The sequence below is a fragment of the Orcinus orca genome, chromosome 7 (genome assembly GCF_937001465.1).
Source record: "Orcinus orca chromosome 7, mOrcOrc1.1, whole genome shotgun sequence".
Classification (NCBI taxonomy): domain Eukaryota; kingdom Metazoa; phylum Chordata; class Mammalia; order Artiodactyla; family Delphinidae; genus Orcinus; species Orcinus orca.
The window spans coordinates 92,908,770-92,933,273 of record NC_064565.1 but is presented as its reverse complement, the minus strand read 5'-3'; the positions used below and the strand labels follow the sequence as shown (position 1 = coordinate 92,933,273).

The 24,504-nt window shown below is 39.4% G+C and overlaps 1 protein-coding gene across 1 annotated transcript in view; it reads right to left on the bottom strand.

Moving 5' to 3' along the window:
- Positions 1-378: 378 nt before the first annotated feature.
- Positions 379-24,504, bottom strand: part of PTH2R (parathyroid hormone 2 receptor) — a 107,913-nt gene continuing 83,787 nt past the window's right edge. The window contains exons 10-13 of the mRNA XM_004262780.3: positions 7,766-7,860; positions 4,750-4,888; positions 2,680-2,721; positions 379-1,599 (exon numbers count right to left, since the gene is read on the bottom strand). Coding sequence (XP_004262828.2) covers positions 1,204-1,599; positions 2,680-2,721; positions 4,750-4,888; positions 7,766-7,860 — 672 coding nt within the window. The 3' untranslated portion in view covers positions 379-1,203. The remainder of the gene's footprint in view (positions 1,600-2,679; positions 2,722-4,749; positions 4,889-7,765; positions 7,861-24,504) is intronic.

The following is a 24,504-nucleotide window of genomic DNA, read 5'->3' as shown; positions in this document are numbered from 1 at the left end:
AGCTAAGAACATGGGACTTAAAGTCAGATCTGTGTCTGAAACCGTGTTCTCTCAATCACTAGCTGTGTGACTTCAGGCAAGTCACTCCACCTCTGTGAGTCACGCTGTTATCTGTAAAAAGGGGGACGGTGATAAGACTTACTCCATAACTTTGTGGTGAGGATTAAATAACTTAATGCTTGTAAAAACCTAGCGGGATGCTGGGTACCTAACATGCACTCAGTAAATGTTTCAATACTGCAATACACTGAAATTTCAAGCTCAGTGAAGTTCTGGGGCTACATGCTGATCTCTGTAGATGTGGAGAGGAGACATTTGGTTGATTCCCAAAAACAAAGGTAGGTGCTAAGAGAACATTTAAAAAAGTGACCCAAAATATATTTTTAAAACAAACTTTTAATTTATCCCACATGCCATCTGGAATAGAGTAACAGAACAAAGAAAAAAAACATAGAAGCAGTGTGACTATCACTATAAATGATTACAAACAAAATCAGCTTGCAGACACAAGCTCACTGACTAAGAAAACCTTGTGACATGTCAAGGTTTACAAAAGAGTGAAGACTTGAGATTTGGCTGGTCACAGAGGGGACATTCAAAAAGAGGAATATGTGCAGTATTCTTTTTTGAGTAATTTTCCTTATTCCTAGAAACAAGTTTCTCACACAGTTATTATTTTAACAAAGTCCAGCCAGCTTATTTTCCAGTGTGTACTTGTTCCTAGATCTTTAATCTTTCAACGTATTTTCAGATCCTAATTGCTCCGATGAACAGGCTAAATGAATGCAATGATAGAGGTCCCTTAAAGTGAGAAAGAGAATGCTAATTTGTTAAAAAGAAAATGACACATACTAAATGATCTCTATCATATTTCGAGTGATATTTATGAGAGAAAACTAGAGTCGAGCAACTGAAACGTTTGTTCTACCCAAAAGTAGCCGAAAAATGAACAATCACAGAGCAAGTACTACAGGTACTACACATCAATTCAGAAGAGAATGTGATGCCAAAATAAGGTAATTATTCCACTGTGGCTTCTCCTTTTGTGGCTTTAGTATTTACAGGAGCCAATTCAAACAGCCTAAAAAGGCTGTGAACACTTGAATCCTGACTGTTCAGCTCTGGGGCTCAAGCAGAGGGACGCTAGCCAAGCTCCTCTGCCATAGCCAGATGGATCAGCTCCTTCAAGACACAAACGTTGATTCACAGCACATCCTCGGTTTCTCCTTTGCTTCCTTCAGGGTCTGGGTTAAATTCTAATGGCGTGGATGACTCCTCCATTGGAATCGCATCTCCCTGTCTCCTGTCACTTTCCTTGGTCTCTGCATGGATCAAGTGTGGCAAGCAGTCCTGCTCCGAGTTACTCCAGACGTAGCCGGGTAAAGTCACGTGGTTGTCGGGCTGCCGGCTGGCCGTCTCGGCCGCTTTGCGGGAGATGAGCACCATGCGTGTGCTGGCCGCCGTCTGCGACTGGCTGCTGGTGCTGGGCGTCACGGTAGTGAGCACGGAGCCGTATCTGTGGCCGCCGCATGGGGGCGTCCTTTTCCAGTCCACAGAGAGATTCCACCGACTCCACATCTTCTTCACCTCAGACTGAACCTAAACCGCAAGGACCATATTGTGCATCAGAAACCATCAGAGATCCTGGAACCTTGTTAGATGGATGTCTGCCTGATTTCAATGATAGTAATAATCACTAAGGTTCCACTGTGCGCCAGGGACTTTATATACAGTTGACCCTTGAAGAACACAGGCCTGAAATCCCCTATGACTTCACAATTGGCCTTCTATATCTGGGGTTCTGCATTGGTGGATTCAACCAACCCCAGATGGTGCAGTACTGTAGTACATATTGAAATGCAGCCAATACATATATCGGACTCACGGGAGAGGAAAAGAGGACATGGGGTTGGAGGAGAAAATGGGATAAATAGTGCCAGCTAAGGCTGTGGAAGGGCATGGAAGGTACTCAGCTGGAAATGTAACTGTAACACCATCGCTTCTGCATGGGCATACTGAAGGAGGGAAATTGAGAAAAGGATTGGATGGTGAAAAGTGGGTGCTGCAAGGGCATTCGTTGTAGGGTGGGGCTCTTGTTTCCATTCTTGCTGCTGAAGATTCAATTTTGCTATTGCAACTTTCCAGAAGGGAGCTTTTTGAAAGTTCCATTGGAAGCAGTGGAAACCTGGTAAGCTGATGTCATCTAAAAGATCGGTACCATTCTTTCTCTCCAGCCAACTCCTAAATGAACTGAAATTGTCCCATCACCATCTTGTAGTTTAAAAAATGTCAAAATGTTCTAATGGATTATTCCCAGGGAAAGTTATATTTGAGTTTCTTATAGAACTTGAAATAAAATATAAGTTGAAGCATCGACTGGAATATGAAGTTCACGGTCCTTCCAAGTATCAATCTGCATTCCAGTTAAGTTGGGTTTTTGATATCAAGGGTTGCAACTGAATTGACATTGAAAAGTGCTGGAAGAGGAAGACCTTGGCTTATTTACATGAATTCTTCCTTTCTCAAAATAATTTATGATTAAAACATCTCCCTTCTCTGTGTCCACTTTGTCCTGTAACCCCTGAGGATTCTAAAGAGATTCCGGTCACATTGCGATGGCCATTTACGAGCTTACTCGGAGCTAGACCTGCAGGAGGTATGGGGTTCCTTCAAACTTACCTCTCCATTGCAGTAGCAGTAGATGATAGACACAAAGAAACCCTGGAGGAGAAAATAGAATGTTTTAATTAATTAATTTTAATTATAAAGATCACAGCACTAAAGTGTCTTGTGCCACAATGCGTAAGTTGAAAAACTGGGTTCTTTTTTAATGATTCCTCCAGAAAATTATGCAAATTATCTCTCCTAATATTTCGAAATCCTTAAATATACATGAAATTTGTCTGAGATCTTTCCTTGGTATGAACTGAACCAAATAACTAAATAAAACACGAACTGGTTTTTGTTACATTCGTTTCATGTGTTGCCACCCCAGGGCCACAGAACATCCCCCAGTCAGTAAGTGAAATTTTTACACTGTGAATGCTGGAAACTACAGACATAGGGTCTTATCAGGTGAAAACACACCGAAACTTTTTTTTCACTCATTCAAAAATATTTATTGAGTTTATACAGTGTGAAATGCTCAGCATGACAGGGATAAACAACTTAATCAAGACAGACAAAGTCCCTGTTCTCTTAGGGCTTACATCCTAGTAGGAAATACAGATGGATAAAATATAAACAAATAGGGGCTTCCCTGGTGGAGCAGTGGTTGGGAGTCTGCCTGCTAATGCAGGGGACACGGGTTCGAGCCCTGGTCTGGGAGGATCTCACATGCCACGGAGCAACTAGGCCTGTGAGCCACAACTACTGAGCCTGCGTGTCTGGAGCCTGTGCTCGGCAACAAGAGAGGCCGTGATAGTGAGAGGCCCATGCACCGCGATGAAGAGTGGCCCCTGCTTGCCACAACTAGAGAAAGCCCTCGCACAGAAACGAAGACCCAACACAGTAAAAATAAATGAATTAATTAAAATATAAACAAAAAGCCACAGGAGAAAAATGTAAGATGATAAGATAAAGGCCATGCAGGCAAAACGAGTGGTACTGAAAAAGAAGATGGAGAAGATCTATCAAAGGGGGAACTCAATGAAGACCTCCCTGAGGGGGAGACATTTAAGCAGGTTTGAGTGAGAAGAAGAAGCCAGGCCATGTGAATATTAGAGGGAAGGGCACTCCAGGCAAAGGAAACAGCAAGTACAAACCCCTGAGGCAGAAATGAACTTGAGGTACAGAAATTGTGGAAGAGCTAGTGTGGCTCAAACTTAGTGGGCATCAGGGAGCATGGTGTGAGGTGAGGTCACAGCTGGACAGGCTCCCCGCCAGGGAGGGCTGTGCACACCAGGAAACTGCGTTTGGATTTTATTCTGACTGCAGTGAGAAGCCTCTGGATATGTTCAGCAGTTCAGTGACATTATCAGATTTATTTGTTTATTTTTATTTTATTTTTTATTTTTTTGCGGTACGCGGGCCTCTCACTGTTGTGGCCTCTCCTGTTGCGGAGCATAGGCTCCGGACGCGCAGGCTCAGCGGCCATGGCTCACGGGCCTAGCCGCTCCGCGGCATGTGGGATCTTCCCAGACCGGGGCACGAATCCGTGTCCCCTGCATCGGCAGGCGGACTCTCAACCACTGCGCCACCAGGGAAGCCCTATCAGATTTATTTTTAAGATTCTTCAGACTATTGTATGGAGACTAGATTGAAGGCAGGAGGTGGCAGCAAAGGAGTAGCAGGAGGAAGAGTTAGGAGGCGCCTGTAGCCTCCACGTGAGGGAAATGGTATCATGCTTTCAAATGAGATCAAATATAAGGAAGCAACCTCTTCCTCTTACTTGTCTCCCTTTCTCTTTTTTCGTCTCCCCTGCCTATCCCTTCTTTTGCTTTCATTGACTTTCCATACACACACACACACACACACACACACACACACACAGAGATTCCTGCTTTGTAGGTGTCACATATTTTACAACAATGTGCTTTCTTGTCTCATAGCCCAAGCTTGTCTGTGAGAAACAGCTCCTGCTGTGGTCGGAGGTTAACCTGACTGACCGCTGCAGGACAGAAATGCACAGGTGCCAGAAAATAGCCCCTTTCCTGGCCCTTGGGAGACAGGTGCGTGAAAGCCAGAGGGAGGGGCAGAGGAAGGAAAAAAGCAAAATACAGGAATCAAATTACTAGTAGCACTCTCTACCTGAAAGGAGTTGAAAAAGAGCTCACAGTGCATCCGGATCTCCCACCCAAGCCCAGCAAAGGAGTGGGGCAGGCACACGAACACGATGTAATGCACTCCAAAGACCAGCACCAGCACCAGCGTTGATTTGGCGAGTTTCCTGGAAGAGAATGGCAAGCCTTTTAATTAGTCAATGTAGAGTGCCTTTCCATAGAGACAGCTTGCTGGAAAACATAAAGCTTATTTAGCAGAGCTACCAGGGGCTGACGTTCCCCCATCTCTTTGGATCCACGGCTTCTGCTAGTTTTTTTCCCTCTCCCTCTTCTTCCTGTCACTTCTATACTAAATCAGGTAGTTTATTCTCACTTCCCATGATTACTATCCCCTAAGTCTCTTTAATCTCATTTCCACTCTTCTTGCTTAAAGGATACTATTTTCATAAAATTGTAAAATGCCTTTTTTTTTTTCTCTGTCCTAAGTCTTCTTTAACTTCTATGTTTGAGACTTAAAGAGGTACCACCTCCATCCTCAATAACTGTCTTTACTTTCACAGGCAGCATTTTGGCTTGTTCTGTTCATTTTAGAACCAACTACTCCCTGGTCTCTTCTTACGCTTGGATCTTCATTTATCATTTCATATTTTCTTATGAGCTACATGTGGTCAATACCTCTTGCCTTCCCTAAATATTCTCTGTCAAATATTCTGTCTCAAATTATCTATAGTTGTAGGTTTGTTTGTTTGTTTGTTTACAAACTAAGCAATGTGACCTTTATTTCCTTTAACTGCTTCTTCATACACATTTTCTTGTGTATTTAGAGGAATCCCAGTTTCCAATATAATGGATTGACTTTAACATGGCCCCTAATGATTCCCAACCTTCTGGTATTTACATCCTTGTTAATCCTCTCTGCTTGAGTGTGGGCAGGACTTGGGACTTACTTCTAACCAATCAGTTATGGCCAAGATGGTGGGATGCCGCTTCTGTGACTATGTTGTCCGAGAGTGTAACATACATTTTAGTAGCAGACTCTCTCCCTTGTTCGATTCAGTGAAGCAAGTTGTGAGCTGCTCTACTGAGAGGCCCATGTGGCAAGGAGAGGTGGCATCTGACCAACCCAGCAAGAACATAAATCCTGTCAACAATCACGTGAGCTTAAGAGTGGATTTTTCCCCAGTCCAACCAACTGACATCCCAATTATATCCTTGTAAAGAGACCCAGAAGCTGAGGACCCAGCTAAGCCACGCCCAGATTTCTGACAAACAAACCATGAAATAGCCAGTGTGTTGTTTTAAAGCCACTAAGTTTGTGGTAATTCATTTTGCAGCAATAAAGAGCTAGTCTATGACGCAAGCACATCATTTTCTAGTTAGGTTTTGTTTTTTTTGCATTTTTTATCCAAGAAACAGCCAAATCAGGCTTCTTCTTTATTTCTCAAATATCCCTCTTTTTCTAAGAATCATTAATGCCCCAGTAATCTCAAATGATTATAATCTTCTTCCTTTCCTCACTAGTCTTTCTTTCAGTTTCTTTCTTCCTTTCCCCCTCCCTCCCTCTCTCCCTCTCTTTCCCTTTTTCTTTCTTTCTTTCTTTCTTTCTTTCTTTCTTTCTTTCTTTCTTTCTTTCTTTTCTTTCTTTCTTTCTTTCTTTCTTTTTCTTTCCTTCTCTCTCTCTCTCTCTTTCTTTCTTTCTTTCTTTCTTTCCCTACTTACTTATTATTTTTTTTTTTGCAAATAAGCTGTCTATTCTGTCTTGGTTTAAAGATAATCCACTCTGTTCTCTCCAGAGTTTCTCAAATCTCTTGAGCAACTTTCTACTGAAAGTATAATTTCACATCATTCGGATATTCTAGAAATTAGTAGCTTTTATTCAGAACTATAGAAATAAGTAGCTTTTATTCAGAATGAGAGAAATAAGTAGCCTTGATTCAGAACTAGAGAAATAATTAGCTTTCAAACACCACTGCACTTTTTCATTTTATGAAGAATGAAAGGCTACTTACATTTTCCATTTTTTATCATCCTTTGACCTTTGTCTTCACCAATGGAATGTGACATGAGACAAGCTATTCTAGTATAGCACAGACCCTTCACTGTAAACACAGGCATGATTTTAATACTACCACTTGCAGCATATTGAAAATGACTGGAGCTAGCAGCTGATGGTTTGTTCATACTGTGCATCCTATTCTAGACTTCAGTCCATCTGTATCTGTACTCTTTTCTCCCTGAGAGTAAATGCTGCCTACACGGTGCACGGGAATGATTCCACAAAGGACTTAGAGAACGTTTGTGAGAGAAGATCGAAATGTTGACTATGATTTCTTCCTTTCTGTGTCTGTGATAGCATTTCATGACAATGTGAGGCAGAAAGAAATAGATTCTTGTTTGGGGATTACAAAAACTAATCCACATGCACCTGACTAGTGGTGCATATGTTCAGGTGGATAGAAGCCACTTCCAAAACGATTCAGAACTTCCAAAATGATCATTGGGAGAAATGGACACATTCTTAAGACAGTTTGATAATGATTATAAATACTTAATTTGTCCTTTTCTTCAGCAAAGACTGAATAACAGACCTCCTTCAATCAGTACATTTGAAAGTTCTTAAAAATCAATATTTGGGAGGTACCAATTTGATGGGAAGATTGGAAACAATATAGCAAATACACTTTCTTGATTTTTTTCAGTTATGACATTATTTTAAGAAGGCAAGTGAAATTGTCAGCCAAGATCATCAACAAGAGATTACATAGTTACATAGGTTACATAGTTAATGGTAAAATCCCCGCTGCTAAGAACAGATTTTTAAAAATATACTTAGAATTTAAGCATATTGGGAAGGTTTGTTGTTATTTATATTTTCCTAAAATATATATACTTTTCTGATAAATAGCACAAGCACAGTTAAACCAAACGAAAATACACGTTCACAATTTAGTCTCTTAGAAACATTTCAGATCAACTGATATCTGTCCTTTACTCTAAATAGTAACCAAAATATTTCCTCTGATGGATGTATGTCCTGGAATTACCTGTATTGTTTTCTTGTGTCATGCCCAACCGCATTCGTCTCCCAAATTTTGGTAGCCAGAACTCTAACGGTATTCAGAAACAGAATAAAATTCAGCTGAAAGAGAAGATAATATTACAAAGAATTATTAAGTTAGTCTTCAAGTTGTTTGTAAAAATTTACATAAATTGCACCTCTTTGTATTCAAAGACTGAACATTACCCATTCTGTAAATGTGAATGAGGAAATCTGAGGTAAGATATTGGAAAGATAGGGATTCTGGATTTGCCCTCATGAAAACACAGAGATAAAAGTTCAACAGCACTAGAAACTAGAAATACCAGAGGATAATCTGCCAGAATCCATGGGGAATTTCCAAACCAAAGTTTAGATGAACTTCTGTGGCAGACTTGCTGGATAAAGGATAATAGTTATTATACAAATGTAATTGACAGCCCTTTTTGAAATGAATTCCCAGCTTCTGTATCTATTTTAGGGAGAAGAATAATAGGGTTGCTTTGGGGATGATGTCTCTCTTATGATGTATGAAAAGCACTGGGTGAAGTATACAAGGTTAAAAAAAAAAGCCAGGTAAGATGCTGTATAAGAAATAGTCTCAGTGTAGGCAATTAAATTGAGGTGTGGGAACCACCAGACAATCACATTCTGGCTTTAAAAAGGGGGAGGGAGGGCTTCCCTGGTGGCGCAGTGGTTGAGAGTCCGCCTGCCGATGCAGGGGACACAGGTTTGTGCCCCGGTCCGGGAGGATCCCACATGCTGTGGAGCGGCTAGGCCCGTGAGCCATGGCCGCTGAGCCTGCGCATCCGGAGCCTGTGCTCCGCAACGGGAGAGGCCACAACAGTGAGAGGCCCGCGTACCACAAACAAAAAAAAAAAACAAAAAAAAAGGTGGGGGGAGGGAAGGGAAAGTATTGGTGGGATAAGACATTTTATGTCCAAGGGCCTCAAGGATCAGTGAAGAGGTCCAAAATGAAGAGGAAGAAAAGATCTCCAGGTCAGGGGTCATAAGGAGGTAGAAGCCCGAACCCCTTGGGTCCCTTAATTCAGGGAGATGTCTACAGTCCAGGAAGCGCTAGTACTTAGGAATAATGGAATTGTGGATTGCCAAGAGTGGCTTTCTGTTAATGCCAGAGCAACAGCTAGAAGAGAGGACCCATCAACTCTGCATTCCTGGGGATAAATTATCCTGCAGAGTCTCCAATCATTTCTGGAATTTGGAGAATTTTGGTATTGGGTGATTCATGTGCCCCACTGCCCAAACTAGTTGATTATCTGCATCAGCCCTTAATTCCAACCACCTTCTTGGCCATCCTACCACTGACTACCCCATAGGCAACTCTCACCAATTTCACAGCCTCCTACAAGAACTGGGGGCTGGCTTTTCAATAAGTGGTGCTGGGAAAACTAGACAGCTACATGTAAAAGAATGAAATTAGAACACTCCCTAACACCATACACAAAAATAAACCCAAAATGGATTAAACACCTAAATGCAATGCCAGACACTAAAAAACTCTTAGAGGAAAACATAGGCAGAACACTCTATGACATAAATCACAGCAAGATCCTTTTTGACCCAGCTCCTAGAGAAATGGAAATAAAAACCAAAATAAACAAATGAGACCTAATGAAACATAAAAGCTTTTGCACAGCAAAGGAAACCATAAACAAGATGAAAAGACTACCCTCAGAATCAGAAAAAATATTTGCAAACAAAGCAACTGACAAAGGATTAACCTCCAAAATATACAAGTAGCTCATGCAGCTCAATATCAGAAAAACAAACAACCCAATCCAAAAATGGGCAGAAGACCTAAATAGACATTTCTCCAAAGAAGATATACAGATTGCCAACAAACACATGAAAGGATGCTCAACATCATTAATCATTAGAGAAATGGAAATCAAAACTACAATGAGATATCATCTCACACCAGTCGGAATGGCCATCATCACAAAATCTACAAACAATAAATGCTGGAGAGGGTGTGGAGAAAAGGGAACCCTCTTGCACTGTTGGTAGGAATGTAAATTGATACAGCCACTATGGAGAACAGTATGGAGGTTACTTAAAAAACTAAAAATAGAACTACCATATGACCCAGCAATCCCACTATTGGGCATATACCCTGAGAAAACCATAATTCAAAAAGAGTCATGTACCACAATGTTCATTGCAGCACTATTTACAATAGCCAGCACATGGAAGCAACCTAAGTGTCCATCAACAGATGAATGGATAAAGAAGATGTGGCACATATATATAATGGAATATAACTCAGCCATAAAAAGAAACGAAATTGAGTTGTTTGTAGCGAGGTGGATGGACCTAGAGACTGTCATACAGAGTGAAGTAAGTCAGAAAGGGAAACACAAATACCGTATGCTAACACATATATGTGGAATCTAAAAAGAAAAAAAGAAAATGGTTCTGACGAACATAGAGGCAGGACAGGAATAAAGACGCAGACATAGAGAATGGACTTGAGGACATGGGGAGGGGGAAGGGTAAGCTGGGACGAAGTGAGAGAGTGGCACTGACATATATACACTACCAGATGTAAAACAGATAGCTAGTGGGAAGCAGCCGCATAGCACAGGGAGATCAGCTCGGTGCTTTGTAACCACCTAGAGGGGTAGATAGGGAGGGTGGGAAGGAGACGCAAGAGAGAGGGGATATGGGGATATATGTATATATATATATAGCTGATTCAGTTTATTAAACAGCAGAAACTAACACAAAAATATAAAGCAATTATACTCCAATAAAGACTAAAAAAAAAAAAAGAACTGGGGGCTGGGTCTTGAGCCCCATACCCTAGGGGAAGGACAGAGCTGTGCTGTGAAATTGTGGAAGAAGGATGTTTTCAGGTTAATAAGAGCTACTAGTTATTGAACACTGCCTAGTGTAAATGCTCACATAAATATGATACAGGAATTTTTATTATGCCTATTCATTATGAATGAAGAAACTCTAGCTCAAAGAGATTAATTGATTTGACCTAGACTACCCAGCTATCAGCTGGAATTTGAACCAGGCCTATGTGAGTCTGTATTGTGAATTCTTAACCACTACCTTTATTTTTTAATTAAATTTAACTTTTTATTTATTGAGGTAACATTAGTTTATAACATTGTATGTTTCATGTGTACAACATTTAGACTTCTGTATATACTACAGCGTGCTCACTACCAAAAGGTAGTTTCTATCCATCCCCTTTACCCATTTCGTCCTCCCCACACCTTTCCCTTCTGGTAAACACTACTGTGTTCTCTATATCTAGGTGTTTGTTTTTATTTGGTTTGTTCATTTATTTTGTTTTGGGGAGATACTGTTTTTGTTTTTATATTCCACATGTAAGTGAAATCATACAATATTTGTCTTTCTGATTTATTTCAGTTAGCATAATACCCTCAAGGTCCATCAGTGTTGTCACAAATGGCAAGATTTCTTCTTTTTATGGCTGAGTAGTATTTCATTGTGTCTGAATAGATAGATAGATAGATAGATAGATAGATAGATAGATAGATAGATAGATAGATACAGATATAGATATATAGATACAGATATAGATATGGATATCATATCTTCTATACCCATTCAATGGGCACTTAGGTTATCTCCATATCTTGGCTATTGCAAAAAGTGCTGTGATGAGGCACTTAGGTTATCTCCATATCTTGGCTATTGTAAAAAGTGCTGTGATGAATATAGGGGTGCATATACTTCGAATTAGTGTCTTTGTATTCTTCATATAAATACCTAGAAGTGGAATAGCTAGGTCATATGGTAGTTCTGTTCTTAATTTTCTGAGGAATCTCTATATTGTTTTCCATAATAGCTACACCAATTCACATTCCCACCAACAATATGTAGAGTTCTCTTTTCTCCACATCCTCTCCAACACCCGTTATTTCTCATTTTTCTTGATAATAGCCATTCCAATGGGCATGGAATGATATCTCATTGTGGTTTTTTTTTTTTTTTTTTTTTGCTGTACGCGGGCCTCTCATTGTTGTGGCCTCCCCCGTTGTGGAGCACAGGCTCCGGACGTGCAGGCTCAGCGGCCATGGCTCACGGGCCCAGCCGCTCCGCGGCATGTGGGATCTTCCCGGACCAGGGCACAAACCCGTGTCCCCTGCATCGGCAGGCAGACTCTCAACCACTGCGCCACCAGGGAAGCCCTCTCATTGTGGTTTTAATTTGCATTTACCAAATAATTAGTGATATTCAACATCTTTTTGTGTGCTCGTTTGCCATCTGTATGTCTATTCAGCTCCTCTACCCAACTTCTGTTGTTGAGTTGTGCAAGTTCTTTATATATTGTGGATATTAATCCCATTATTGGGTACAAGATTTGCAAATATCTTCTCCCATTTGGTAGGTTGTCTTTTTTATTGTTGATAGTTTCCTTTGCTATACAGAAGCTTTTTAGTTTGCTGTAGTCCCATTTGTTTATTTTTGCTTTTGTTTCCCTTGCCTGAGGACACATATTCAGAAAGATATTACTAAGACCAATGCCAAAGAGTATGTTGCATATGTTTTCTTCTAGGAGTTTGTGGTTTCAGGTCTTACATTTAAGTCTAATCCATTTCGAGTTGATTTTTGTGTGTTGTGTGAGATAGTGGTCCACTTTCATTCTTTGGCATGTGGCTGTTCAGTTTGCCCAACACCATTTATTGAAGGGACCATCCTTTCTCCATTGTATATTCTTTGCCCCTTTGTTTTAAATTAATTGTCCATATATGTGTGGTTTTATTTCTGGTCTCTCAATTCTGTTCCATTTATCTGTGTGACTCTTTTTCTGCCAATACCATGCTGTTTTGATTACTATAGCTTTGTAATACAGTTTGAAATCAGGGAGTGTGACATCACCAGATTTGTTCTTTTCTCTTGGGATTTCTTTGGCTATTCAGGGGTCTTTTGTTGCTCTATACAAATATTTGGATTTTTATATTCTAGTTCTTTGAACAATGTCCTTGGGATTTTGATGGGTATTGCACTGAATATGTATATTGCTTTAGGTAATGTAGACATTTTAACAATGTTACTTCTTCCAATCCATGAGCATAGAACATCTTTCCATTTCTTTGCATAGCCTTCAGTTTCTTTCAGGCTGTCTTATAGTTTTCAGTGTACATGTTTTTCACCTCCTTGGTTAAATTTATTCCTAGGTATTTTATTCTTTTTTGTTGCAATTGTAAATGGGATTGTTTTCTTAATTTCTCTTTCTGCTAGTCCATTGTTAGTGTATAGAAATGCAACAGATTTTTGTATGTTGATTTGTATCCTGCAACTGTACTGAATTTGTTTATTAGTTCTAACAGGGTTTTTTGTGGAGTCTTCATGGGTTTTTATATATAAAATCATGTCATCTGCAAGTAGCATCAGTTTGACTTCTTCCTTTTTAATTTGGATGCCTTTTATTTCTTTTTCTTGCCTAATTCCTCTGACTAGGACTTCCAATACTATGTTGAATAAAAGTGGTAAGAGTGAGCATCTTTGTCTTGTTCCTGATCTTAGATAGCTTCCAGTTCTTCCCTGTTGAATGTGTTAGCTGGGATTATGATATTGTCATATATGGTCTTTATTATGTTGAGGTATGTTCCTTTTATACTTATTTTATTGAGAATTTTTATCATAAATGGGTGTTGAATCTTATCAGTTGCTTTTTCTGCATCTACTGAGATGATCATATGATTTTTATCTTTTATTTTGTTAATGTGGTGTATCATGACTGATTTGCAGCCATCGAATCATCCTTGAATCCCTGGAATAAATCTCGCTTGATTATAAGATATGATAATCTTAATGTACTATTGCATTCAGCTTGCTAATACTTTGTTGAGGATTTTTGCATCTAGGTTCATCAAAGATATTGGCGTATAAGTTTTGTTTTTGTGTGTTGTCCTTGGTGTCAGGGTAATGTTGTCCTCATAAAATGAGTTAGAAAGCATTCTCTCCTCTTCAATATTTTGGAAGAGCTTGAGAAGGATAGGTAATAAATCTTCTGAGTGTTCGCTAGATTTCACCTGTGAAACCGTCTGGTTCTGGACTTTTGATTTTGGGGAGGTTTTGATTACTGTTCCAATATCCTTAATAGTGATCAGTCTATTACAATTTTTCTATTTATTCATGATTCAGCCTTGGAAGGTTGTATAATTCTAAAAATTTGTCCATTTATTCTATATTGTCCAATTTGTTGGCATATACCTGTTCATAATATTCTATTTTAATCCTTTGCATTTCTGTGATATCCATTATTATTTCTTCTCTTTCATTTGTGATTTTATTTATCAGAGCCTTCTCTCTTTTTCTAAGTGAATCTAGCTAAAGATTTGTTAATTTTTTTAAACATTTTCAAAGAAACAACTCTTAGGTTCATTAATCTCTTCTGTTACCTTTTTAGTTTCTATTCATTTCTTTCCACTCTAATGTTTAGTATCTCCTTCCTTCAGCTGAATTTGGGCTTCATTTGTTTTTCTTTTCTAGTTCTTTTAGGTGTAAAGTTAGATTGTTTATATGAGATTTTTCTTCTTTCTTGAGGTAGGCCTGTATTGCTATAAACGTCCCTCTTTGTACCTCTTTTGCTGCATCTCATGGATTTTGGCATGTTGTATTTTCACTTTCATTTGTCTTAAGGTATTTTTAAATTTCTACTTTGATTTCTTCTTTGACTCAATATTTGTTCAGTTGCATGCTGTTTAGTCTCCACATATTTAAGATTTTTCCAGCTTTCTTCTTGTAGTTGATTTCTAGTTTCATCAGAAAAGATGCTGTTATTTTTTTCAATCTTCTTAAATTTATTGAGACTGGTTTGGGTCCCAACTTTTGGTCTGTCCTTGAAAGTGTTCCATGTGCACTTGAGAAGAATGTGTATTCTGCTACATTTGGGTGGAATGTTCTGTATAAATCTACTAAGTCTACCTGGTCTAATGTTTTACAGCTGCTGTTTGCTTGTTAAGTTTCTGTCTGGATGATCTATCCATTGATGTAAGTGGGGTGTTAAAGTCCCCAACTATCACTGTGTTGCTGTCACTTTTTTCCTTTTGGTCTGTTAATTTCTTTATATATTTTGGTGATCATATGTTAGGTGCATGTTGGTGTTGTCCCCTTTATCATTATATAATGTCCATCTTTGTCTTTTGTTACCTCTTTTGGCTGGAAATCTATTTTGTCTGTTATGAGTATGGCTACATCCACTTTCGCTTGGCTGCCATTTACTTGGAGTATCATCTTCCATCCCTTCACTAGAGTTTATGTTTGTCTTTAAAGCTGACATAAGTCTCCTGGAGACAGCATTTCATTGGGTCATGTTTTTTTAATCCATCCGGCCACTTTGTGTCTTTTGATTGGTGAACTGAATCCATTTTCATTTTGAGTGATTATTGATAAATGAGGACTTAGCACTGCCATTTTATCTTTTATTTTCTAGTTGCTCTGTATCTCCATTATTTCTTTTTCCTTGTGTTTCTGACTGCCATTTTAGTTTGATGGTTTTCTATGATATTTTCTCAGTTTCCTGTTTTTTATGTTTCATGTCTCTGCTCTAGATTTATGCTTTCTGGTTACCATAATGTTTGTTTAAAATTCTCATAGATAAAATTGTTCTTTTTCTGCCGATAGCATCTTATCGTCATTTGACTACATGACTTCTGTACTTTCCTCTTCCATTTTTATGTTTCTGTCATCTCAAATTATCCCTTTATATGTTGTGAGTTTGTGACCAACTTGCAATAGCTATAGTTGTTTTTACTGCTTTTTTCCCCTTTAACCTCTGCGTTATTCTGACATAGAGTTGCAATTTTCTGATTCTACTGATCACCTTACTCAAAGTTTTGCACACTTTTACCTTTTCGTTTAGGAAGAACAGCTCCTTTCAACATTTTTTATGAGGCAAATCTGATACAAATGCACTCCCTCAGCTTTTGTTTATCTGAGAAATTTTATTTCTCCTTCATATCTAAATGATAACTTTGCCAGAAAGAGTATTTCTGGCTGATAGTTTTTATCTTTCAATATTTTGAGTACATCATTCCACTCTCTCTTGGCTTGTAGAGTTTCTGCTGAGAAATCTGCTGATAGCCTAACTGGGGTTCCTTTGTAGGTTGCCAGTCTTTTCCTCTGGCTGCCTTTAAAATTCTTTGTCATTTATTTTGACAGCTTTAATATAATGTGTTGTGGAGAAGGTTTTTTCACACTGAAGTAATTAGTTGTTCTCCCAGCTTCATGGACTTCTATATCCAGTTCCTTCCTCAGGTTTGGAAAATTCTCTGCTCTTATTTCTTTAAATAAACTTTCTCCTCCCTTCTTCCACTCTTCTCCTTCTGGGATACCCATTAACATAATGCTGCTCTTCCTAATAGAGTCAAATAGTTCTCAAAGAATGTCTTCTTTTTTAAAGATTTTAATTCTCTCTTCCTTCTGTCCATATCATTTCTAGATTCCTATCTTCAAGCTCACTAGTCTCTCTTCCATATCATCTGCTCTATTTCCAGTGCTTTCTTCATCTCATTTATCAAGTCCTTCAGGTCCAGAGTTTCTCTTTGGTTCTTTCTTAGAGTTTCAGTCTCTTTGGAAAAATATTCCTTCTGTTCATCAATTTTATTCCTGAGCTTATCGAACTGCCTTCCTGTATTTTCCTTTAGTTCACTGAGTTTCTTTATGACAGCTACTTTGAATTCTCTATCAGTAAGATTGCAATATTCTGTGGCTCTAAGTTTGGTTTTTGGAGAACTGTCACTTTCTTTTTATGATACAGTGTTACCATGGTTCTTCATTGAGCTTGATGAGTTGTTCTTCTACCAGCATATTTGAAGTAGAGGACACCTTTCTTCTTTAGGTAAAGCTTTTTAAAAAAAAAAACTTGATTCAAAAGATTCAACAGATTAGTAACTAGAGGCCTCTCTTGTTTTCCAGTAGGGGTGATATAGCACAAATTTTTGGTCACTTATCTGAGCTGCTTCTGGTTATATTTGAGCATCAGCATTTTCCACTCTCCACCACCTCTGTCAGAGGTGTCATCCATTGCCCTGGTTGTCGCTGCTTGTGCCTCTGGGGTCATTAATGCATTGCTGCTACTGGCATCACTACCTGGGACATTGGGTTGGTGGGTACTTCTGCTATGTCCATGGGCTCATGCTCCACTACCCCCGGCAGGGTGGGGAGGGTAGGTAGCCAGGGTCCCAGGTGTCCTTACCATGTCCAGGGTTGTCAGGCTCATAGGCACTGCCACTGTGGATAGGGGCAGGCAGGGGGAGCCAGAGTAATAGGCATCTCTATAACTGGAAGGACAGGGTCATAGGCCCACTGTCACTGTTGCCTGGATCTCTTTGGCCAGGGGCACCACTTTGGCTGGAGGGCTGGAGTCATATGTTCTGCTTCCCCTGATATTACCAGGTTCTCTGGGGCTGCAGACTCAGTTACCATGGTTGAGGGTCCAGGATCATAGGCACCACCTCTGCTGTTCTGCCCGGTTCTGCCTCTTCCATGTGTTTCAGCCCACCCACCTTTAGATGTGTGGGATTCTCTGATGTCCTGCTGTGTTGAGCAAAGGCACCTTTGTTGAGTTATGGATGTTTTTACTGGTTGTAGATCGAAGGGGAAAGGGCACCTTTGTTGAGTTATGGATGTTTTTACTGGTTGTAGATTGAAGGGGAAAGGCAAAGAGAGTGCCACACACTGCCATGATGCTGATGTCACTCTTAACCACTATCTTATACTTTCGTTTCAGGAGGATAAAAACATGAGAGTTGAGGATTTTCATTCATCCTCACCCACTACAACACCTGATTGATGTCCACATAATCTTTTTCAATAAGAAGGTGAGAAACTACTACTTGTCTATCACATGAGTGCTACTTTCTATATGGCCAAACTTATTTCATGCTTCATTAATTCCTCTCTCCCTAAGACTATACTCCCTGGCAATACAAATGCAGCTGGGAGTGAAAATAGTGGGGAGTGATGCTGTGTAACTACTGTGTGAAGGACCAAGTGCTAGGAGCTGAAGCTGGCAGCGCTGTGGAAGCAATGTTAGCTGGGTATTGTCATTTGCCATTCCTTATTCCTGGAAAAAATAAAGAATTACAAATGGCTTCAGATGGGCCAACCTTAAACTCCGTCCATATTAAAATGCCCATGACCAGGGACTCTGTACTCAAGTCAGTAGACCATACTAAGTAAATACTGCAAACTCCCAGAAACTTATTAAAGAAGACACAAACCAATTAGTCCATAGGTTTTGTAACTCAAAGGACAGCAAAGTGGATTATGGAAAGAATTAAGAATTAAGAAAAATAGAACTTGCTGCCTTAAAAGATAGGTAAACAAAATACACACATACACACACACACATGCACACACACATATTGATACACGCAGTAACAGTTGAATGAATTTCCAAAAAATTATTATAAATAATTTAGGAAAGTATAGAATATAGGTTAACTAGAAACTAAGCTATTTACTACTTACTTACTATTCTAAGTGTTTTAGGTGAATTGACACTTAGTCTTCACAGCAGCTCTATGAGATAGGCGTATTGCCCCCATTATACAAATGAGGAATCTGAGTCACAGCTTACACAAATTATGCATGATCACACAGCCAGCAAGCGGCAGAGCCCTAATTAGTCCCATGCAGCCTGGATGCATAGCATGGACTCTTAACCACTGCACCAAACTGCCCATAAAATAGAGTTAATAGCAGATTGAGATGGAGACAGAAAGTTTTTAAAGAGCAGGATGGGTTAAGAAAAGATTGTAAAGAATCTAACTTATAACCCAGTTTTAAAGTCAGTATTAGAAACCTAAACATTAGGTCTAACAGAGTAGGAAAGTGGATTTAGCAATTTAGAAGACACTCGAAGAATCTTCCCAAATGAAGGGATGAAGAACAAAGACCTCTGTGATGAGGGATAGATGCTTACATGGAGAGCATGGAATTCAGAGTCATTATGAAGATTATTTCTCTTTCTGAAGGAAGTGATAAATAGAACAAATCAATGAAGACATAAAAGAAAAAATCCTGCTCTAAAGAAAGATCCAAGTCTGCAGGAGGAAAAATGACTCTATATATGGGGAAATGGAATGAAAAAGAACAACACATTCTCGTGAGATTTTTAAAAAATTTTTAAGTGAAATATCATTCAAAGAGAAAAAAAATCATTTAGAGAGTCCTTGCATATCTCAAGTAATCTTCTTGGAGGAAAAATTTTGCTTAAAGCTGTTAATAAGCCAGTAGCACATAGAATAAATTTTATGCAAGGGTGGTTTTAATAAGCCAGTAGCACATAGAATAAATTTTATGCAAGGATGGTTTTAAAATAATGCAAATATAAACATTAGAGTCTCTGTCAATTAAATTTTTAAAGATTTATTCAAAGTGAACCACAGATGAATTTCAAAGTCAAAATTTCAGCCATGAAACCTCTGGCTCCTCAGGCCATCTCAGAGACTGCTCCTAGAATCAGCTTTGCCTGGATCATTCTCCCTACTCCCTCCACTCTCTCACCCTTACTAGGACAGCTCATTCTCAGGCTTTAAGCTGAATGTCACTTCTCAAAAGCTATTCCCCACACCCCAGCCCCACCACAGCACTCATCACATTTCAATGTCTGTCTCACCCACTATGCTTAAGTTTAAGGAGAAATTGATGCCTGTTCCCCCCATCTCATCCCCACTGCCTCACACAGCACCTGCCATGTTCTTGGTTTTTAATCAAGATTTGTTAAATGAGTGAATGAATAAATGAGAGAATGAAATGTGCACTCTCTAAACCCTACTTATATTGAGGTAAATCAGCATATCCCCCTTCAATGTAGAATTTTTACTTCTAGGTGTCTATCACAAAAGACATAAGTAGAGAAAGAAGTCAAAATTTATGTACAAGAAATTCCACTGTTATAAAATATATTTAAAACTATCTATTTACACTTAAAAATTTCATCAATGCCTTTGGATACACGATGGGGGAAGATTTGCTATCTCCCCTTTCCTGATATTTCCTCCCAGGGAAGGTAGGTCAACTGATGTGCACTTCTGTTCTCCCTACTCCCTCTTACTGTCTCCAACCCTGGAGAAGATGGATTGAAGTATTTGATGAGTGAAAATGGGACAAATACTGAGTTTGCTTAACTCAGCCCATCCTTCTTTTCTTTGGGAGCTTGCAGTGAGCAGACTTTCTCTGCAGCATCTCCAGGCTTAGGAGCCTGCCCCTCAGCAATATGTGCCTGGGTGGGCAGATCCCGCCTAATTATGGGGTTCTTCAACTGGCCCACTTGGCTAACAGACCGAAGATCACAACTTCCAACCCAGACTCTAACAGCTATAAGGGTTTTACTTTGTTTCTCTCTCTCCTCCTTTGTTTTATATCTCGACTTATTTAGAATCTGAGCAGCAAAGAGGGATGCTATGTATTAGCTGCCCTCAGAGATTCTCTGAATACATCACATCTCACCCCATATATTGGTTTCTGTTTCAATATCATGAACATGAGAAACAGTTTTGCTTTGTTTATATGTGTATCAATTCTAAATGTTGAACATTTAAGTGATAGATAATAAACTCCTTAATCTATATCAGCTACTATAATTTGATTATCTGTATAATACATATGAAGGCAAAATATGTAGTTCACTTCTTATCCGTTGGAATTCAATTTATAACTTAGGGATAAATGCTAGGGCTTTAATTTCACTCAAGCTTCTATAGTTGACTGATTTAGAAGAGGAAAGAGATTATGGAGCAGAGATTTTCCTCTGGGTAAAAAAAAAAAAATAGTATTTGTAATTCCATCAAAGATCAGACATTAAATTTTATCCATTTTACTTAAAACTTCTCCCTTACCAGTCATCCCTCTCATGCTCCCTTCTTGTGCTTCATGATCGAGCCTCCTTGAATAACAACTGGGCGGAAATGAATCACTGACTCAACAGCAGCTGAGAAGCTTATGTTCTGTTTGTCCCCTTCTTTTCATATTTTATAAAATGCACTGGATATGATTTTTTAAACATATCGCTTTAGAATTCTTCTTAAAGGAATTTATTAGAAGTACCATCTTATTCCATCTGCCAGAATTCCCTGAGATATCCTTCGACAGGTACATGGAACAAAACATATATAAGAAAAAAATCGAAAGTCTGGAGCTCTCCATTTAATGCACTCTGAGTAGCATGCAGTCTCCTCAGGGGCCACTACTTAGTTAGTCATTCAAATTAGATCGTTATTCATAGAATGAGCAAGCCCATGACAAACACCACAAACTACTTGTTGACCACAGACATTAGTCCTTAGCTTGGGTACACAGTGGTGCTGTAAGCCATGGTAGACATCTAAAAACAAGCAAATATACCAATAACAAGGAAGAAAGAAAGAAAGAAAGAAAAAAAGAAAGAAAGAAAGAGGAGAAGAAAGGAAGGAAGGAAAGAAGGGAAAGAAAAAGGGAAGGGGAGGGAGGGAGGGAAGGAAGGAAAAGAAAGAGAAAGGTAGGAAGGAAGGGAGGGAGGAAAGGAGGGGAGGGGAGAGGGAAGGAGGGACAGACTATTGCCCTGTATTTTCCTAAAATCCATCAACATATATAAAGCAAACTATAAACTCTCACAGTTATAAGTTCTCTGTAGGGTTATTTAAAGCTCAAAAATCTCTGCAATAGTGTTGCCAGATCAACATCAGGCAAGAGCCCCCCCCGAATGCTTGCCAACATGGACATTTTTTGATTCTATGGCTTACTTTTGAGGAGTTACCAGAAAATGAACTACTGCCTATAGAAAAACAAGTACATGAATTCTAACGTCTCCATGAGTGACTGGCCCTGATTTCCAATTTCAGTGTCTTTAATAAATAAAAGCTTTGGGTTGATTTAAGACTGAATCTTGGATTTTCTATTTTACCACTCCCACTGTATAAACATTGCTTAGATGTATGTACCATAAGAAAAGTAACTCTGGAAGAAATTTCGACCCTCCAAGTATAAAAGATATATTATTAAATAGTAATACATTAAAATTAGTAATTAAATTAGTAATACATTTACATTTTTATTGATGATATTTACCTTTTCTTGGCACCTTTAAAAAAATAGTTCTTACTGCACATTTGCATTTTAGTTCAGCTAAGATGAAGCAACACATTGTATAGAGAAATATTTTGGGAGTTTGTGGTCTCTCCAAAGGAATGGATTTATATGAATTGAAGATATGGGCTTGACTCCTATCAAAAGAAGAAAAAAACATGGATTGCTGTCACCCTGCTCATGGTCACCAACTGCCGAAGCACTGATGTCCCTTTGTTGCTCACCTTAGTTTAACACTGTTTATGGTTGTTCCAAATTTAAATATTTATTTATTTGGCTGTGCTGGGTCTTAGTTGTGGCACGTGGGATCTTTGTTGTGGCGTGCGGGGTCTTTAGCTGCAGCATGCGGGATCTTTCAGGTGTGGCATACGGGATCTACTGCCCTCATCAGGGATCGAACCTGGGCCCTGTGCACTGGGAGAGCAAAGTCTTAACCACTGGACCACAGGGAAGTCCTGGTTGTTCCAATTTTAATGCAACTCTTTAATTCCTGTATCTTTCTTTGGAAGCCTGCATCAAGAAAATGACCTCTCATATAGAAATCTGAGGACCTTTAAAATATCATAATTGATGTCAGAGTCAGTCAGATAGAATTACGTACTTAAAAGTGAATAGCCAGGACTTCCCTGGTGGTGCAGTGGTTAAGAATCCGCCTGCCAATGCAGGGGACATGGGTTCGAGCCCTGGTCTGGGAAGATCCCACGTGTCGTGGAGCAACTAAGCCCGTGCGCCACAACTACTGAACCTGCGCTCTACAGCCCGCGAGCCACAACTACTGAGCCCACGTGTCACAACCACTGAAGCCTGCGCGCTATAGCCTGTGCTCCACAACGAGAAGCCACCGCAATGAGAAGCCTGCACACCGCAACAAAGAGCAGCCCCTGCTCACTGCAACTAGAGAAAGCCCGCGTGCAGCAATGAAGACCCAATGCAGCCAAAAATAAATAAATAAATTTCTTTTAAAAAGTGAATATCCAATAGCTCTCTTAGATAGATTGCCATACCTCCAGACTAGTTCATTTAATCCCCGTTCCTGATTTTTCCTTCCAGGGAAGGCAGCTCAACTGATGTGCATGTCTGTGCTCCTCAGTCCCCCATACTGTCTCCATCCCTGGAGAGGACGGGTTGAAGTATTCGATGAGTGAATGTGGGAAGAATACCGAGTTTGCTTGACTCAGCCTATCCTTCTTCATCTTGGGAGCTTGCGGTGAACAGATTTTCTCTGCAGCATCTCCAGGGTTAGGAGCATCTTGTGCCTGGGGCACCATCCCCATAAGGCCAAAACCCAAATATAATCAGATCACTACCCTGCTTAAAATCTTTCAACGTCTTATAATTTTAAGGAAAATTCCAATGTCCTTATAGCACAGAATACGAGTCCAATCATGATTCAACCCCCATCCACTTCCAGTCTGATCTCTTGCATTTTCCACAGATGCACCCATCCTTCCAGCCACAGAAAACATGACCTGTCCATTTACACCCTTAACGTTCCTGAACACATGACACATGTCTGACCTCCCACAACCATGTGGACACTCACTGGTTACACTGGTCAGGCCTTTTTCAGTAACTCCAAATTTCATTGTCAAAGGAACTGATCTAGTTCAGCGTTTTCCAAGTGGCTTAGGGTGTCACCACCATGATTTTGGCCATATCAATATTATTCATCTACTATTATTTACTTAATACCCTTCTTCAAGCAATCCACTTTTATTAAATTATTAAAATTTAAATTTCATATCATTACCATCAGTGGAAAACCAATAGAAGCCGCTACAAGCAAGAGGCAACTGTAAAAATACAATGGAAACAAGTCATATGAAATTTTACCTAGACTGGGTTGCCTGTCCCCCACCTCCATCCCCCAAAGGAAGACACCACACACATTAGAAAAGTGTTAAAGACCAGTATCAAAATGAGACCTCCAAGATGTGTTGGAGGGTTGGAGAGGGACCAATATTCTCAATGTTAATTGATTTTACTTAATAACCTTGCACGTATGCACCAGGGTATGTGCTCTCACCCTGACAAACACTGGCAGAGCTTAAATTGAATTACCACAAACAGGGAAAACTACGGGCTCTGGAACTACGCTGCCTGAACCTGACTCCGATTACAGCACTTTCTAAATGTATATACCTAAGCTAGTTGCATAACTGCTCTTGGACTCAAACCAAGAATAATGAAAATACCAATCTCAAAGTTGTTTGAGGGTTAATGAAGAAAACGTTTTGAGATAAAACATGAAGCAAAAAATGCACTCCAAAATATTTATTCATCAAATGATAAACAGAAAGAGATTTAACTCTGTCAAGGGACAAAAGAAAAGACACTTTGGTAAAAATGAAATTGAGCAGGGACTAGAAAGACCATTTGATCCCACATCAGAGGATGATAAATGAAAGGATGGAGGGATGAAGGCGACTAATACAGGATGAAGGAAACAAGTAAAGACAAATACCACAGAGTTTCTGTTTTTCTTTTCCCTAACCTGTAATTCCAAGATCTCAGATTTCTACTAAGACCAAAGCTCTCTCCACCCCGTATTACTGGCCTCTTCAAAGACCATCTTGTAAATGCTCAGGAGCAAATCTGCTCAATTTTACAATCTGTATTTTTATGTCTGTGGTTTTATTTCTCTTCAGCTATTATAGTCTCTTCTGG